At 43.8% G+C, this 20,097-nt stretch overlaps 1 protein-coding gene across 2 annotated transcripts in view; it reads right to left on the minus strand.

The window, feature by feature from the left end:
* Positions 1–20,097, minus strand: part of LOC144763194 (protein unc-93 homolog A-like) — a 365,245-nt gene that overhangs the window by 81,064 nt on the left and 264,084 nt on the right. For both annotated transcript variants that reach the window (XM_078648560.1, XM_078648559.1), the window contains one exon: positions 7,324–7,452. In XM_078648560.1, the coding sequence (XP_078504686.1) occupies positions 7,324–7,452 (129 nt within the window). The remainder of the gene's footprint in view (positions 1–7,323; positions 7,453–20,097) is intronic.

A 20,097-nucleotide genomic window follows, 5' to 3' on the forward strand; every position in this document is an offset into this window, starting at 1 on the left:
AAATAAATACCTTTCTACAGGATGTAACAATGTGACAACAATATACATTTAGAGGCCTATTGGCTTTCCCTTGTGCTTTCCACTAAATGTTAGCGAGGTGTACTGCGTTTGTAATACCTTTTCATAATACACAGGCCAAATGTATGGCATCTGGGTTAACCTTTCCCTTTACACCATTTAAGCCTTTTGCTGTTATAATTAGCTTGGCACCATAACCTACTCAGATCTACTGTGTTTAGCATGAGCTATCTCACAAGGCAACCATCAGTCATACAGTCATAAAATTGCAAATGTATACAAAATAACTGTTGGCAAAGAAAATACTATCCTAACAGGGCTACGCAAGGATTCTCACAGTGCACATTTTCTGTACCCATTATTTGTCATAGGGGGTAACCAACACCAACCCCGTTGTCTTCTAAGGTCATCTGTGAGGTTACATCTGACAAAAATGAATCTGTAGGCTTTAATGCAGAGTAATAATAAACCACCCTTAAATACCTATTGACTATAACATATGTTTTTACAATCAATATATCAGGTCTACCTCCTTTATTGTAACATTTGATTAAAAGCTATCAGGCTTATAACCTTTGACATTGGCATGTCATCAAAACCAACTAAAGCCTGCTATACTGAGCGTAAACCTTCTACAAGGCTACAATCCTGCATACACTAATAAAAGTACATACAATACAAAATTACAGATGGCAAAACAAAACTCTGTCCCTCCAAAAAGAGCCTAACAACAGTTATTTTAATGCATATCTTCTATCCCCACAGTTTAAGGTAAATTACCAACATCAAATATTTGTTTAGTACTGTAATCTGTGAAATTACAAATAAAAGAAATACCTGACTACAGGTTTTTAGCATAGTAAAATAACAATTTGTCCTCTAATGATATATTTAACACATGCTTTTCACAATAAGTTGGCTAGGCCTCCAGCTTTGTTATAGCATTTCATAATAAGCAGATCAGTCCTATGAAATATGGCATGACTTTTCTCAATGATATGAGGAAGCCTATACCAATGGATTTACACCTTAGCCAACACTGGCAACCTTCATGTATACGGTTATAAAATTACAATTATGTTAAAAAAAACAGCCTGCAAAACAATATACAACCCTTTACAATAGAGCTTAACAAGAAACAACACCATGAAAATCCCCAGGGTTTGTCAGTCGCAAAAGGCAAGCCAGCAGTCACAGCTTTGACCCCTGGCGACCCCTAAATGCTGTCCATGGGGCTGCAATGTCTCCGTTAAATGGTAGGTGCAGAGTGAGTGCACTGGTGAATGTTGAATTATATAAAAGCACTAAAGGTCATGGATATAGAGTACAACTATTGGCCTTTAGACAGGCAGAGAAATGTATAGATCCTGAACCATGTAGCACATGAGCCACGGCCCACCAGAGATAATTCACCTGGAGCCATGGGAAGACATATTCACTTGAGACCCTATAGCTGGCAATAGGTAAGTCTGCCAGGTCCCTCCAAGTTTGACAAAATCCTGTCTTGGCAATACAGAAGACCCACTCATTTCTGATGGCCCATTTTGCCCTTTAACAGTGGGGTCAATTGAAGCCTTGAAATATTTCTCTGAAATTTGAAAAATTCCAGCCAAAAAAACTCTGCAGGTAGTCATCATCTCTCACCTTGACTATGAGAATGTTCTCTATCTGGGTACTTCCCATTCCTCAATTAAGCATGTGCAGGCTATTCAAAATGTTGTAGCATGACTGCTTTACATATGCCTAAGTGGCAATCTGTGTTCTCTCAGCTGTTTGCTCTATTTTATTTTCCAGTGGAAAACCAGATTCAATTCAAGACACCACACTTTACAATTTGATTTTTTTTTGAGCGGGCAATATTGCTTAACTCTTTTGTACAGCGCTATGTTCCTGCTAGGGCACTTAAATCTGCTAGTTCCAACCTAGCCATCCATCCTAGATTTAGAAGAGCCAGGGTGGGTGGCAGGTTCATTAAATTGCTGGCTTCCAATTGCTGGAATTGCCCCCTTCTCACCTTCGTCATAGACCTAATTAAGGGTGGGCGGAACTCACGGAGTTTCACTCCATGGAATTCCACTGAGTTACATAAAAACTCTGTGATATTCTGTGGAGTTCTGCGAGCTTGCAGAATTCGGCACATCACGCTGCTTGAACTGATGTTTAACCCCGGGAGCTTGCTCCATGCTGTAAAATTAGCCCAAAAGGCACCACACAGACCACCAGAGCGCGCTGCTTCTTTCTGCTGCTCGAGTAGATTTTATACTAGACGAGTAGCTTTCTCAATGGGAGCATTTGATACCTGCCATGACCAACAGCATTGAGAAATCTTACTGGGAGGCGTTCTAGCACCTGAAAATCCCGCAATGGGATGCAAATTCTTGCTCACGTTGCCGTGTACAAGAAAAACTCCGCCACATGGCTGTTGGCGAAGTTTTGTCGCAAGTCAGCATTCCAAGTGTAATGCGGAGTGGGCAAATTCCACGTACTCTGCCGGTGGTGGAGCGGAATTATTAGGAAACAGCTAAAAACCTATTTTGTTAGGCAGCTTTGACTTGCTAATGATCATTCATTACTGTCGGGGAGTCCTGGTTGGCACCAATGCGCTATATAAATTAACATACATACATTTAAGATACCAGTAAATCAGAATAAGTGAACATTTTAAAAAATGGCGCAACTATCTTTAAACAATCTTCTACTATGATGTTTTACAGATTTTGTACTGATTGTGACACAGTGCTCTGCTGGCAAAAGGTTGATGTTTGTTCAAATTTAAACATTTTTTTTATTGTTTTTATTAGTTTGTTCAAACTTTAAATTACAAAAATATATAAATATATGTTGACCTGAAAATTTTTCTAATATTCTGCTTGAATATTTGCCTCACAGAATGCCAAATGTTATTACCATAAAAGCCGGGGCTCATCAGTAGTAAGCACTGAGGTACGGAGAGGGTGAGTCTGAGATTAGCTGAGAAAAAATAGAGGTGTACTAAACAAAAACAGACTGCAAAATAAGTGAGGGGAGGGAGGTTTGAGGGCTGTAGGATATTCAGGAGGATAACGTTTTATAGTTGTTTGAGAGGTGCAAGTTGGAAGGTGGCCCCTAATCAAAAAAGTAGACAACACCTCTGAAGCCCTTCAAATCTATTCATGGTTTGGGGTTTCTGTGTGTTAGACAGACATCTAGGGACAGCAACCAGACCAAGGGTGCTCTGGGTGGCATTTGGGTCCATACTACTGTGGATATTATTAATAATAATAGATTGTTTATACCACTGCTACTTCAAGACTCTAAATAACAAGTATTACTCTTAACCAATTTATGGTACTCAATTTACCGAACTTGAAAGGGTGACAACCTAAGTCTGCCCTGTCAGTATTTGAACTCATGACCATCAAAATGGCCCAGTTATCACTAGCAAGTGTTCAGTCCACTTCACCATACTGTCCAGGCTTACTCCACTCTGTTTATCTCTAAGTCTGACTCTGACTTGAATATTAGAAGTGATTCATTAGCCTTGCAAACAATGGTTAATGCCATCAGTTCCTCGAGAATGGTGTGTGTTGTGCTGTATAGAAAGACAGATACATAACATGCTTCACATCAGTAATGCTGGTGTCAAGGTGTACTGCCTTTTACCTTAAGTGGAGGTATTGCAGGATGTAGTTTACACAAGACTGACTTCGCATCATGCTTTCACAACAAAGGTTCTGCATTACAGTCTGTTTGTAAAAGGTTGATGTTCTTTTCCATTGAATTCTCACAAGCAACTCGTGGGCATTGCGAACTGGATTAAATCAATAGCTTGTCTTCCTTTGCAATGTATTTTCACAAAAGAATGGACTGGAGAGAATACAATAATCAGACTGATTTGGGGTTCCATTTAATACTCAGTATACACTTTGATGTGTTTTTTAATGTTTGGGTCCACAAGAGAAGTCCTGGCAGTCCGTAACAGTAAAAATGTAGAAATAACCCCCACGCCAAGGTAGGTCTTTCCCTAGAGTATCAGGGTTATTAATTTTTGTTTTTCAAAAACGAACTCCTGCTTTGAGAGGTTTTTTTGGTAAAAAAAATCTATGAAACATGAAACATGGCAGCCAAGCAGCAAACTTTCAGTGTCTTCAGGGGAGCCACCATGGCAGTGGTACCTGTGAATGCATGGAGCTCTCTGCAAGGCAGAAGGAGAGCTCGAAACATGGTGGGCAGTAGTCAGCCAAAGCAGCAGAGGTTATTACCTTAAACCCCTTTGTGGATGGCAAGCCACCCACCAAGCTCTAGATGAGTTACTCAAACTCCTGTGTGAAGGGCCGCAGTTCACCGAAGTTGATGTTAACCCCTAATCACCTTAGTCACCAGTGGCTGTGGCATTACTGCTTTGCCCAAAGAAAAAACAAAGGAAAACCTCCATTAAGCCAGAAGGGCTGCTGAAGAGTGTAGCGCCCCATGGAGCAAGAAGGTAACGCACACCAGTAATTCGCCCTGCATCCCATACGGGTCATGAGCAGCACAGGGGTTTATTTCTACATTCAGTTCAGCTTGGTTAATGAACAGTATTGCCCCTGTTCATAAAACAACAATCAGCACAGACTTTAGAAAAAGAAGGGTATGAGAAATTAACATAATTTGCTTCCACCTAGTTATGTTATTTTTCAGCAAACTTATACAAAACTACACAGAATTGCGTGAAATGCAAATCTGTCACCAATCACCAAATGCATCATTTCTTTAAGTTTTGCCCGAGAAACACATTTCACTCGAAAAAATAAAAACAAGTACCATGAGCAACAGCTGCTTGCGTTCTGCTATTCCTGTGCATTTGTAAAAGCGCCAGTTTGTGCTTAATTATGTGGATTGGCGTAATGGCATAATTTTGGCATTTTACATTACAAGGGTAACTCAAAATTCCTAACTTTATGCAAATTATGCCAGAGTTATTTAAATTTGACCACCATTGCTCTAAAAGAACAAAACATGTATAGCTTTGTAACAAAACAAACAATTACAAGTGGCAAGGGAAATGATGAGCATGGAGGGATCAGAGTGAAATGAGTGTCTGGACCATACCACAGAATGGAAACACAATTGAAGGAGAAGAGACGGGTATGACACTGTACGTCCCTTCACATTACACCTAACACAAAATATTAGTATGGTGGCACTTATAAAAGAATGATAAGCCAAGATTATTGGCGCTCACATGTTTGCAGACTAAAAAGAGCTTCAACCTTAAATTATTGTCTGTGCAAAGTCATCCTTAGTGGAAGAGGAAACCTCACACACTTTTCAGTGTGATGCTTCATCATAGGTGTCCTCTCCCCACCCCGGTAGGACAGTGCCACCAAGGCGGACTCAACCTCCTCGAAGACTGACTAGAAGGAGGGAGTTCTTACATAAATCTTACTGGACAACACCAACAGAAATGGGGATCCAGACTTAAACTTAAAAATACTTTAGTGTACCTTGAAAAATGCCTTTATTCAATGGAACACCAGATATAATTAAAAATTAAAGTTGAGTGGGTATCTAGAGTACAATGGCTCACACCCATCCCCTACCTGCCAACATGTTTCTACCTATTGGTAAATAGCCTTAACGGTCTAGGACATTCGTCAGGGCATGTGGATCCCTAATGGTGATTTGCTCCTATACAATCTAACCTTTAGACTGGTTTAGTTGGTCAGGAAGACTGCCTAATTAGGCACTACACATTGTCCAATGTACACTAACGGTAGTTTTTAAGTTTACGTCTGGATCCCTATTTCTGTCAGTGTTTTCCAATAAGATTTATGTAAGAACTCCCTCCTATCTGGTCAGTGTTCAAGGAGGTTGAGACTGCCTTGGTGGCACTGTCCTACTGGGGTGGTCGAGAGGACTCATATGATGAAGCATGACACTAAAAAAGTGTGTGAGGTTTCCTCTTCCACTAAGGCTGACTTTCCACAGACAGTAATCTGAGGTTGAAGCTCATTTTAGTCTCTATAAGTGTAATAGCCAATAGTCTTGGTGCATCGATTACACAGCTTATCATTCTTAGATAAGTGCCACCGTTCTAATATTTTGTGTTAGCCCCATAACACAGAATGGGCCTACATATAGGTGCCATGTAGCATGCCTGTGGGACAATCTGGAGTCCAAAGGTGGGAGAAGGAGAGAAAAAAAAAAGCTGCCCTGCTCACTCAGTATTGGAGGGTGGCATAGAAATACTAAGAAATCATGCTTGATGTTGGCAGGTGAGGCAGAGGGAGAGAGAGTGGTGGGTGGGGGTAAGAGAGAGACGATTGCTGCTGACTGAGAGAGATGTGAAGTGATGGGAGGGGAGTATTGAGAGAGACAGAGTCAGCATGAGCGAGGACAGACAGACACACATGAGGGGGAAAAGAAGGCCATGCACTCCATTTGAGAGATAAAAATCTAATCATGTTCCAGCAAAAGGAGAGATATATGCCTAATATTTGCATTGGACACATACAACAAATCCAATCAAAAGCATAGTAAAACTTGAATGCTCATAGGTGGGACAAACACAAGCCACCTGAAGCAGACAACAAAGTAATCCCAATCATGAGCATCGGTTTGATACAATACTCTCTCTAAATATATAAGTAATTTGTATTGAAGCAAGAGGTGTTTTCAACAGACAGTTACAGCTATCTGTAGCCCAGACCAAAATATTGGGTAACCATTAAACAGCAAGTGAAACAGATAAAAGATAAATACAAATGTTCTCAATATTTGTACAAAAAGAATCCAATAGAAGATTCTTCCATATGTACCACATTGATCAGCCAAGGTTCTATTGAGTAGGGTGGATTTCTTAAGTCTTGGTGAAGTTACATTTCTTTTGGCAAGAAATCTCAAAGTTCTTTGGGAATATTACTGTAAATAAAGTTTTTCATGTTTGACAGGCAAGACGGTTGGGCATGGGTCAACATTGTGCCTTTTCATAAACAATTTACCTCAACACTGAAAACTCTATTTCAGGCATCATTTTCATAATATTTTACCCATGACTCAAGAAGTGTAGAAGTCAAGTTAATGTAAGGTATTGTAACTGTGCTAACTAAAAAACCTTGTTTCTTTAATTTTTGTCTTGCCAGTCATTTAAAAAATTCACACCAGTTCAAATTGATCAGTTTTTTCTACCATGAAACACGATGAAGGAAGGACTTGTGATTTCCCTGCTAAGGAAAAACGAGCCTCGGTTACAATTTCCAGAAGCTGTTATTCTCTCTCTATGGGTAATAACATTTATTTAAGCAACGTTACAGACTTCTCTTAAGCACCTGCAGAAGCACGTACCTGTATACACTCCCATCAAAGTGTAAATTAAATGAATTGATGGTCGATCAGTTTCTGTAGAATTAATAGCATTAATGCTCTGTTCTGGGCAATTGACAGCTCCACAGTTTGTGTAGTTCAGTCCTGTCCCTGGAGAATGCAAATGATGCCATTAGAAATGTATAGGTCACTTTAAACCATTGTTAAACACAAGACTTTGTCTTCATATAACCTTTGGGTTACCAGATTTGCTAACGCAGTATATAATCTTTAAGACATCTTAAAACATTGTGTAAGACAAAGTGAATAACCTTCAACCCACCAGCTTCATAATGGAAACTCATTCATCACTTTCCGAAAGTAAGATAACCTTATAATGTTACCACCCATGGTTGGATGTATGTATAAAATGAAAGAAACAAAATAATCTTGGACTGGTTGGATAAATGCAGTGCCCAATTGATCATGATCACTAGTCAAGTCAAGTCAAGTCAAAAGATTTATATAGCGCGCTACATACCCAGAGGGTCTCAAGGCGCTTGTAGAAGGGTGGGGAGTTACTTGTCGAATATCCACGTTTTGAGTTGCTTTCTGAATGCTAGGTGGTTCTGAGTAAGGCGAAGGTGAGTGGGAAGTGAGTTCCAAGTTTTAGCTGCTAGGTAAGAGAAGGATCTACCTCCCATGGTGGTTTTGTTGATGCGAGGTACAGTGGCAAGGGCTTGGTTGGAGGATCGTAGCTGGCGGGAGGGGGTGTAGAAGGATAGACGTGTGTTGAGGCATTCGGGTCCGATTTCGTAGAGTGCTTTGTGTGCGTGGGTTAGGAGCCGGAAAGTGATCCTCTTATTGACGGGGAGCCAGTGGAGGTTTTTCAGGTGATCAGAGATGTGTTCTTTACGCGGGATGTCTAATATGAGCCTGGCTGAGGCGTTCTGGATGCGTTGTAGTTTTTTCTGGAGTTTTGCGGTGGTGCCGGCGTAGAGGGTGTTTCCGTAGTCCAGTCGGCTCGTGACCAGGGCGTGGGCCGACTGTTTTTCTAGTTTCGGTAGGGATCCAGCGAAATGTTTTTTTGAGCATGCGAAGAATGTTGAAGCAAGATGAAGAAACGGCGTTGACTTGTCTGTTCATCGAGAGTGAGGAATCCAGGATGACGCCCAGGTTCCGTGCGTGGTCCGTCGGGATGGGTGCTTTTCCAAGGGCCTCTGGCCACCAAGAGTCGTCCCAGGCGGAGGGGGAGGTACCTAAGATGAGGACTTCTGTTTTGTCTGAGTTCAGTTTCAGACGGCTGTGCTTCATCCATTCGGCTACTTCTTTCATTCCTTCGTGTAGGTTGGTTTTGGCCGTGTTAGGGTCTTTGGTGAGTGATAGGATCAGTTGAGTGTCGTCGGCGTAGGAGATGATGTTGAGGTTATGTTGGCGTGCGATGGCCGCGAGGGGGCTCATGTAAACGTTGAAGAGGGTGGGACTGAGTGAGGACCCTTGAGGTACACCGCAGATGACTTCAGTGGCCTCTGACTTGAATGGTGGAAGGCGGACTCTCTGGGTTCTTCCGGAAAGGAACAAGGTGATCCATTCCAGTGCTTTTCCTTGGATTCCGATGTTTTTGATGCGCTGTAGAAGGGTGCTATGGCAGACTGTGTCGAAGGCAGCGGAGAGGTCGAGGAGGATGAGGGCGACTGTGTCTCCATTGTCCAGTAGAGTTCGAATGTCGTCTGTTGCTGCGATGAGGGCGGTTTCGGTGCTGTGCTTGGCTCGGAAGCCGGACTGTGAGGAGTCGAGGGATTTGTTGGTTTCGAGGAATGTGGCGAGCTGGTTAATGACAGCTTTCTCTATGACTTTGGCCGGGAATGGAAGGAGTGAGATAGGGCGATAGTTTTTGAGTTCGGTGGGGTCAGCTGTGGGTTTCTTCAGGAGGGCGCTGAGTTCGGCATGTTTCCAGCTTTCCGGGAAGGTTGCGGAGTTGAGGGAGCAGTTGATGACGTCTCGGAGGTGCGGTGCAATAATGGAGTCTGCTTTGTTAAAGATGTGGTGAGGGCAAGGGTCTGTGGGGGATCCTGAGTGGATAGAGTTCATCAGACGGATGGTGTCCTCAGTGGAGATTGGCTTCCAGTCATTGAGGATGTTCAGGGGGGGCGGGGGTCCTGCGGGGGATTGGGTGGGTTGGTCTTCAGGTTGGTTGTCGAAGCTGTTGTGGATGTCTGCAATTTTGTTGTGGAAGAATGAGGCTAGGGAGTCGCAGAGGGCTTGGGCGGGGGTGATGTCGTTGGAGTTGGCTGAGGGGTTGGTAAATTCCTTAACGATGTTGAATAATTCCTTGCTGTTGTGGGCGTTGTTATCTAGACGGTCCTTGAAGGCTGCTTTCTTGGCATTTCGGATTAGTTGGTGGTGTATGCGGGTGGCGTTTTTGAAGGTGTCCTTGGTGCTGGTGGTTGGGTCTTTTTTCCAGGCCTTCTCGAGGGAGCGACAGAGTTTCTTGGATTTCTTGAGATCATCGTTGAACCAGGAGGCCTTCTTGCTGCCTAGTTTGATTTGTCGTTTTTTCAGTGGTGCTAGGGTGTCGGCGCTTTTGGATAACCATTGGGTGAGGTTGGTGGCTGCTTGGTCTGGGTTTGAGGAGTGGGCGGGGGGCTTTTGAAGAAGCGATGAGGAGATCTGGTCGATGGTGATTTTGTTCCAGTTTCTTTGCAGAGTGGGTTGGGGGTGGTTGTTGGGTGTGGGCTTGTTGTAGGTGAAGTGAACGCTGCTGTGGTCAGTCCAAAGGAGAGCTGTGGTGTGGCTGAAGGAAACATGCTTGCTGGAGGTGAAGATAGGGTCGAGTGTGTGACCTGCGAAGTGGGTGGGGGTAGTGACAAGTTGTTTAAGTCCGAGGTTTGCGAGGTTGTCCAAAAGGGTGGTGGTGTTGCGGTTGTTGTTCTTTTCGAGGTGGAAGTTGAGGTCTCCCAAAAGGATGTAGTCCTCAGAGGGGAGCGCGTGTGGAGTGATGAAGTCCGTGATGTCTTCACTAAATTGTGCGCGGGGTCCTGGTGGCCTGTAAAGGAGGGTGCCTCTGAGTGTGGTCTTGGGGTCGATGTGGATCTGGAAGTGAAGGTGTTCAGAGTTGGCGAGATTGACGTCTGAGCTGGTTGAGATGCGGATGGATTTCTTATGGACGATAGCGATGCCTCCTCCTGTGTGGCCGGTACGGTCCTTGCGAATGATCTTATAGTCTTCCGGGATGGCAATGGTGATGTCTGGGGCTGAAGAGGCATTCATCCATGTTTCTGTTAGGAAGGCGACGTCCGGAGAGATGGTGTCGAGTAGATTGCAGAGGTCAATGGCGTGTCTGTGGACCGAGCGGGTGTTGAGCAGGATGCATTGAAGGTGGTTGGGATTGGATATCTGTTGTGTGTTTGTAGATGAGGAGTTGTTCTTGGTGCCGTCGAACTTGCAGGAGTAGCAGGAAAAGGGTCCGTGGGTGTGTCCAGGAGCGGCTTGGACGCAGATGGGGGAGCGGCCAGGGTTAAGGGCTAGGAGGGTGGTGGCATCGTAAGTAATGCGGGAGGGGTGGGCATTACGAGGACCAGGGGATCTGGCGCTGGGCGCGGTCCCGGCGCGGACGGGCGTAGACGGGCTTTCCTTTGGCGCACCTTCGGCGCGACTGGGGCGCGAACGCTGCGCGTGGACGCTGCGCGTGAAAGCTTCTGTCATATATAGATAGTGGAGGGGGGCGGAGCGTGGGAGGGGCTGCTGGGAGGCGGGGAGCGGGGAGGAGACACGGTCCACGAGTGACCAAACCCAAAATGGACGGGCGGAAACGAAACAGGGACTCCAATCAGAGCGTCAATAAAGTAAATAAATACACATTCAATGCAGCGCAATATACAATGAGATGCTTCACATAGAAAAACTATACCAGGCGCTATGTTCCCCTCTAGGCACTCAGGGAATGCAGGCTACGTCGGAGCGCGATCACCCAGGCAGGCAAAGGGTGTTAGGAGCAGCAGCTGGGGCAGGCAGTTGTCAGAACCAGCAAATGGAGCAGGAGGAGTGGAGCTAGAAGTAGCTGATGCCTGCACTGTCCTCAGTACAGTGATACAACGCACACCCCTGTTGCACAACTGTTTTTCTATCCCAATGCAGAAGTACAAATGTGAGACTCAGGATTGAGGTGGACCAAGTAGAAAGCCATTGTACCTAGAATCTCTTCAGAATGATTTTGCTGTTAATTAAAAAAATACTTTTAAGAAAAAAATATATATAATATATATATATATATACACATATAAATATATGTATATATATATGTATATTCACTAAATGGAATTCCCCCGTTATAGTTAGTTCAGCTAACTATAACTCGTGTCCCTGCAATGCACTGCTGATGACGTCACATATTACATCACTTATGACATGGTCAGTGAAATCACTGATGACATCACTGATGACAGCCAATGAAGTTAGCGTCCCTATTGGCAGTCGTTACAGTGACAGTGCATGGGGTGATGGTCTGCGAAATGACTGTGTAGTGGCAGGCTCAGGTGTCAGATAACAGCCCATAATGTCATAGTGTTCATCTACAGTGGCCGTGCATGCAGCGACAGGCGGAACAGAGACAGCCCGACGTGATATTCTGTGCAGTGACAGTTTACAAAATGACAGCCTGTAACATACCAATCATAGCGTTTATAGGCAGTCTCTACAGTGAAAGTGTAAGTAGGGGAGGTTGGTAGGGTGACGTCCTGTGTAGTCACATTCTATTACAATTTAACATCCGGTGTAGTGAGCTGACAACATGACTGTCAGAACAAGAACAGTGTCTACAGGCACTCTCCGACATCACAGCCTGTATAGTGCAGCCTGTGATATGACAGTCAGTGCAGTTGCAGTGTTTATAGGCAGTCTCTGAGGTCAGTGTGTGCTGTGGCAGTCCATAGCGTGACACTGTTTAGTGACATTCTGTGAGGTGACTATAAAATGATAGTTTATATAGTGCAGCCTGAGACATGACAGTCAGTACAATTACAATATTTACAGGCAGTCTCTGATGTCAGAGAGTGCGCCGTGGCAGTCAGGAGAGTGACCCTCTTCGCAGGGGCATTGTGTGCAGTAATTATCACATGTTAGCCTGTGACATGACAATCAGTTCAGGTACAGTGTTTACAGTCAGTCTCTAATTTCAGTGTGTGCCGTGAGAGTCAGTAAAGTGACATTCTCTACAGGTGCATTTTGTGCTGTGCTGTGACTGTGACTATAAAAGCCAATAACAACAAAAATGCCAATACTGATCCACTAGTTAAATTATTTCAACCAAAAGTGTAATAATCATAAAACAATACACCTGTAAGCTCATTAGTAGCTTTTATTGCAATAGCACATCTTTTCAATTTTTTTCCAAAAAGGGAACACATGACTAAATGTGATGAACAGAAATAAATTATGAATAAAATGCAACACCAGAGCTAATAATAAATCCTCCTTTCAAAATTGACCTGGTGGCTTTTACAGAATAGTGGTTTCTGGTCCTGAAGAGAATACCAGGATTAAAGGGATTCGAAATGTGTAGACCACGTTTTTTTGCCAAACAGTGGTTTTTGTTCATTAGGCTTGTTTGTGTTGTGCCCGATTAATGTAAATATTCCATTTGTTGTACATTAGTGTAAATATTGTACAGGGTACATGTGTAAATGAAAAATTTCCTTGCAAGTTAACCACATGTTTGTTTGCCATTTTAGGTGCTTTCTAGGTTGGGCATTCGTCACACTTCTTTTGCACCAAGTAGGATGAATGTGTATGGTATGGTTTAGAGTGAAAGGGTCTGTAAGTATGTGAATGTAAGTGGATTTGTTATTAGCTCTGGTGTTGCATTTTATTCACAATTTATTTCTGTTCATCACATTTAGTCGTCTGTTCCCTTCTTGGAAAAAAAAATGAAAAGATGTTGTGCTATTGAAATAAAAACTACTAATGAACTTACAGGTGTATTGTTTTATGGTTCTTACACTTTTGGTTGAAATAATTTAACTAGTGGATCAGTATTGGATTTTTCTTGTTATTGGTTGTGAAGTGCTCAGCCTTACTGATTAGAGCTATACCCTTTATTGTTAAACAATGACTATAAAAGGGCAGCCGGTATAGTGCAAACTGTGACATGACAGCCAGTACAAATGTAGCAATTAAAGGAAGCCTCTGATGTCACAGTCTGTGCCGAGGCAGTCCATAGCATGACAGTGTGACACTGTGTTTAGGGACATTCTGTGGGATGACTATAAAATGACAGCCTGTATAGTGCAGCCTGTGACACGACAGTCAGTGCAGGTACAGTGTTTACAAGCAGTCTCTGATGTCAGAGTGTCTGCCGTGGCAGTAAGTAGAGTGATAGTGTCCGCAGGATCATTCATCGCGTGCACTGATCATCACATGTCCGCCTGTGACATGACAGCCGGTGGCAGCAGAGCAACGATGGACTGCGCCAGCTGCCTCGGTGTGTGCAGGGGCGGCGCGTGCAATGGCAATCTAGGAAGTGATTCTCAGTGGGTTAAGGTACCTGCAGAGCTCCTCGAACAAATGGAAGTTCAGCTTTCGTTTCTTCTTCTCATTCACTCAGTATCCGATCCGCCGTCTCCGCCTGTAGGTTGGCATCGTGATTGGTCCTCCTGGGGTCCCAAAGTCGAGATGCCGGACCCCTGGACATGCAATGAGACCCTGTGAGAGGCAGAACCCCGAGGCAGAGAGTATAGGGTGGAACAGACAGACCCTGGCACAAAAACTACCAGAGCCCCAAGAACTCAAGGCGTTTGTGATTGTGTGTGTGGGCGGGTGTTCTGCCCTCTCCACACTCACTCTTGTCTTTGTGCTAACACATTTCCTGAACTGTGCCCGGTCTCTCAGTCTCCACAATTGGTTTCTGACAGACAACTTGATCTCTGCCCCACGCCTCCTGTCTCTTCTCGATCCCTCTGGTGTCTCTTCGCTTTTTCCCTCCTCAGGATTTCTTTAACCGCACTCACTCTCGGCCACCTCTCCTTCATAGGTTCTCACCCATCCCTCCTGGAGTCTCATCTCCCCTCTCCTGGTTTATCTCCCCCACCCCAGCTTTGGTTTTACGTCACCCGCCAGGGGTTACCCGCCTCCCCGGGGTCTCTGGCACCAGGGCTCGCCCTGTGGGCTCTGCTTGTGGAGCTCTCTCCTCTCCGGCACAAGGAAGGGGAGGCGCACAGAGCACTGCATCAGCCCTGCTCAGCTGATAGCCATAAATATTCATCCTTGATTTTGCACCTCTTCTGTGTGCAAAGAACTCCCACACGTCAGACACGTGCATGTGTTTATTTCAGGGGATTTAACCACACGGCTTTCACAGATCCCCCATCAGGGCTCGATGAGGATGTCGTACCGGACCCTTGTCTGGCCTTCAAAATAGTCCGGAGTGCATATGGCAGGGACTCCCCTCATGCCCCTTCTCATCCAGGTCTACAGCCACACCTCTGCTGGTACAAAACCAGAGACATTCCGACGTTATAGTTAGTTCAGTTAACTATGACACATGCCTCCGCAATGCACTGCTGATGACGTCACATATTACATTTTTCATGACATGGTCAGTGACATCACTGACAACATCACTAATGACATCTCAAATGACATCACTGATGACATCATCCAGTGACTGTGTGCTTCTATAAAGTTTAAATATGTTATATATATGCCAAATTGTATTGAAGAATGAGTGGGTGTATAAATGTCTGGATGGAGGATTAAGTAGGTGTGTGACTGAATGTATAAGTGAGTAATTAAATGTGTCTTACTGAATGCATGGGTTAGTGACTAAACTCTTTGGATGTCTGTATCGGTCTGTCAGTTGGTGTGTAAGCGGCTGTATGGGTTGGGGAGTAGCTACATGAGTGTCTATATGGCTTATTGATTGGTTGCCTGAGTATTTGTATGGGTGCCTGAGTGTATGTGTGGGTGGGTGGGAGGTGTGCGACTCTGTGCATAGATGTGTGAGTGGTCGATTCACTGGGTGTATGGGTTCAAGAGGGCATGTGGAAACAGCTGTATGGGTGGGTGAGTGTGTGTATGGGTGTGTTGGTGAGTGAATGGATGTCTCAGTGGTACATGTGCGAGTAGCTACATATGTAAAAGGCAGTATTTGTTAGCGATGGTGTATATAAATAACTATATGTAAGAGTGAGTGATTGTGAGAGTGGCTGTATGAGTAAGTATGTGTTAGTATCTGTATGAATAAGTGAGGTGGTGTGTGTATAACTGTATAGGTGAGTAAATGGAAGTGTGACTGATTCTTTGCATGACTGACTAGGTGTGTGAGTAACTCTGGATGAGTGGTTGTGTGTCAGTGTCTGTATAGGTGTATGAGTGCATATGATAGTGTTGTATTGATGAGTGACTGCATGTATGAGTGACTGTATGGGTGAATGAATGGATGTGTGTATAGACCGAGGAATCAGTGAGTGAGTATGTTGTAACTGGTATTCGTCTGGTATGGTTTAAAAAATGTTACTCTGTATTTTAGAGTGGGTGTATCAAAGGTTATATATTGGGTGTGAGGAGGTGCATCTGATTTTGACGTAGATGATATCATCAGTGATGTCATTTGAGATGTAATCAGTGATGTCACTGACCATGTCATGAATGATGTAATATGTGACATCATCAGCAGTGCATTGGGGGGGCGCAAGTTATAGTTAGCTGAACTAACTATAACGGCGCAATTTCTCTGGATTGTTCTAGTGAAATGTCCAACTAACAATAACGTCCCTGAAACCTATGGTTTTTTCAGTGAATTTCAAAGGTTTTTCAAATGCTAATTTCTAACTATAACGTCCCTGAAACATATGTTTTTTCAGTGAATTTCAAAGATGTTTCTAAATGCTAATTTTTAACTATAACATACCAGTCGTGTTTCCGGATTAGTGTAGAAAGGTGAGCGTGGCCTCCAAAACACCTCTTAGCAATCCCACTGTGTGGGATTTACTGGAGGTAACAGGAGTAGTTAGCCCCCAACATCAACCTTGGGGGCCAACTACCCCTTTTATTACCATCATTAATTCCCACACAGCAGAATTGCTAACTTGTTATATCAGGGCGCGCCCCCTCCCTGCAGCACTGTGCATGTTGGAAATTGGGAGATTAAGTCCCCTTGAATCCTGAGGGTCTCTGGGGTCCAACTAGCCCATCAGGTACCTCCAGTAACCGCCACAGAGCTGCTTTGCACAGAGGTGGTCCGAGGCCACACCCCTTTTTACCTCTAGTGTAGGTACTCAGTCCCCGGGGCTGTGGGGGCCCCTGCGGGTTCCCGCTAATAAATTGGCAGTGCTCCCAGGATCTGGCCCACCCAGGGGGCTTTTTTTTTAAAAAACAGGGGAGCCTGTGCTTCGTTGTTTAAAAAATAATTTCAGGCGGATTCACGACCCCAACGCGATTTCCGTCGAAATTGTGGGAACCCCTGAGCCGGCATAGGGAGTCAAGGTGTTTCTACAGTGCTCCCTTTTCTAGTTTTTCAATGTTTTTTCTACTTTTCACAAGATGGCTGCCAACATTTCCTGGTTTGGAGTGTTGGCAGCCAATCAGAGTGAAGCACGTGCTCGGGAGGGTTCGCGAACCCACTGCTGCCCCAGATATCGAACATTTTTCTTTTTCTAATTTCTCAGGAACTACTGAACGGATTTACATCATTTAACAAAAAGGACTCTTTTTGAAACAAGGGCTACCATTTTGCCAAATATGGTGTAATTCCGTTCAGCAGTTCGGGCTGCAGCTTTGTCTAAAGTTTCCTATGGAAAATATCATGGGAAAAATGCATTTTGGGACCCCCTTTTTTCTCAGCTCCCGCTTGACGAATCACCCCGAAACTTCAAAGAAATGTGCTGACCGGAGCGGGTCACTAGTTTTGAGAATTTCATGAAGATTCGTCAACCGGCGCTAAAGTTATTGGGAAAACAAAAACCACTATTGCTGCAAATGACAGCATTTTCTGTTTGCTTGTGCACAGAGGATGTGAAAGTGCAAATGATATGAAAGGAATTACTGAAAATCAATAAAACTGAATTGATGAATGATATGAATGAGCAGATAAATGGATGACTGAACAGACTTGTATGGTCTAACTCTACAAACTAAATTGCTTAAGAGGACTTCTTCATTAATGGAATTTAAAAAATGGTGATTTCTTATTTTGCTTGTGCGTGGTCTTCATGGATAGTGTTACTCGATGGAGGGCGTGTAGATTAGGCAGTGAGTACTAATGCATGTGGCAGGACCCACACACCATGACCTATCTTTTCTGTGGTGCCTAATCCGGAAGCGTTTAAGAGGAAAGCTACAGTGGTCATAGTGGGTTGACTGTGAGAATGTTTACCTACAGAAACATACTCTGCCATAAATAAGGTATAATAAATATTGGTTACAAAATTACCATCAAAATGAAGTTAATAATATAAAATACACACCCAACAGGATGATATTTTTTAGGCACATTTATAGGACACACATTTTATATGAGAAGATATTCTTACAGGGCGTTGTAGTGCAGCACCTTCATGGTGGTTGTTACAGAGGCAGAAATGCTTGGATTAAAATGTTTGTTCATTAAATATTCAAATTTTTCATCAAGGAAACAAGTTAATTACTCATGGCACATGATGCGCAAAGAAGCTGCTTGCAGAGCTTTGATTTTGTGTTGAGCTACATGCAGCCTCACCATTTTTGCTGTGAGGGATTCCTGCTTTCATCCCAGGCATTGTTCGCAGTGTCATGCAAACTGCTTGACTCGTTATTATTAATAGATCGGCACTTTCTTGCGCCTCTCTATGAACATTAGTGAATGATTGGACCGAGGTCTGAATGGGACAGCAGACCTCTCCCAGCATTCAGGTTTGTAATGTGGCACCATTTTGATTGCCCCCTTTAATGGCACTTTGTGAATTAGACATTGGGGAAAGCATGCAGGAGTATCTGTGGAAGCGGTATAGTCTTCCCAGTGTTGGTAGACTGCAAACACAGAATGTCAATTGTTAGCCATGACTTACAGTTTGCGAATGGTTGCTGCCTGCTCTCTGCATTTGGTACAATATCTTGACTTTCGACTGCATTAGAGGTTGCAAGGCATTTGTGCATTCTAATGTGAGTCCTAAGCGGGAGGAAACCCTTGAAAGGATGTGTCATAACAGCCAGAGCTGCCAGCATTGTGACTGGGGAACTGGGGGCATATTTACAAGCCCCTAATTCCACAGAAGCTTCACTTTTCGGACGCTCCGATGGCGTTGCTCAATACCCCATGTTTACAAGGTGGCGTTAAGTCACTAAATATGGCTTAGCGCCACATTTTAAATATGCCCCTTTCCGCAGCAATCCCTGCAGCAAAGGGGCAGGCACTTGGTGTTGCAGTGGGCTTTTCCCCACACCACCCATTGCTTTTTGACACTGCCCCATTCTTGCAAGGCTGGGGCATCACCAAAAACTAAGGTCAGGTAAAACCTGGTCTTAGGCTGGCGATACGTTAAGAATTATTAATTTCTCCTTGTATTTTGCTCTTTCTATGTATGCTGAATTCGGTGTCCCTTTCTGCACACAAACAATCATCCCTGCAGGGCAGGCACCCTTGCAACATGGCGCAAGGGCGCTTGTGCTAGAGCTAGGCAGCTTTCTTAGTGCCAGCACCAGGGGAAATACAGGGGTGCACCGTATTTTTGAATATTCGTCTGATCCATGCATTTTGAAAATTTTGGAGCTCAGTGTTACAAAATTTGACGTTACATTGTGCTCTGACATTTTCTTGTACATATCCCCCTGGGTTCAAGTCTCTGCGTCAGCTCAACATGCTGTGATTCTGGGCAAATCACTTAATCTCCCCATGCCCCCCAAAAATTTATGTTTCCTTGTGCAATGTAGCTGGTGCTCATGTAAAGCGCTCTGGCACCTTAAAGTCGAGTGTGCACTATATAAAATATGCAAAAAAAACAACTCCATTGCCTCTCCTTTTTATTTGAAATTTTCAAGATTTTACAGAGTGCTTATTGTGATTATCAAGTTTGGTTATGAATTGTAAGGCCCTTTTGTGCATTACAAATTGAGACTTTCCATTTGGGCAGCCATTTGAGCTGGTTTTGTTAATTCGAGGACTTGTGTACATCATGCCCTGATACAATACATCAGGGGTCTCCAACCTTTTTTTTTGTCTTTTTTTTATACCTTATATTTATCAATTTTCATCGATTATGACAACATTACAACATCTGATAATCATCAGATGACTTGCGTTTGTCTGACATTATGTTCTCTCTCATCTCTGCACAATATCAAAACAGTGAGTGGAGTAGTCCTGAATAGCATACAACTAAAGCAATAATACAAGTTTGAGAATAACACTGTATTAGTACATTTGGAACATCAGCAGTATAGTTCAGTAGACATGATTTAGGTATCTGTGCTGTGTATCCCAAAAGTGCCATAAAGGGATCCCTCTCCAGTGTGCTATTCATCATTTTCTCAAGGGCTACATAGACTTGTTCCCAGAACTCCTGTATTTTGCAGCATTCCCACGCCAGGTGTATGAATCCGGCCCCTGGTCTACCACATCTCTCACACCGATCATTATCAATTAGTCAAATCTATATTTTTTGGCAGGTGCATAGTACAGGTGGTGTAAGAATTTGTAGTGTATCACCCGTAATCTACAACTAACAGAGATTTGTGAGGTTTGGAGGCAACAGTATGTCCACTGTTCGTCAGTCACTTCTCTTCCCAGGTCATCATTCCAGTGTGCGCGGGCTGGGCTAGCGACTCCCATTTGTTGCGCGCATATGC

Source organism: Lissotriton helveticus, chromosome 6 (genome assembly GCF_964261635.1).
Source record: "Lissotriton helveticus chromosome 6, aLisHel1.1, whole genome shotgun sequence".
NCBI classification, from domain to species: domain Eukaryota; kingdom Metazoa; phylum Chordata; class Amphibia; order Caudata; family Salamandridae; genus Lissotriton; species Lissotriton helveticus.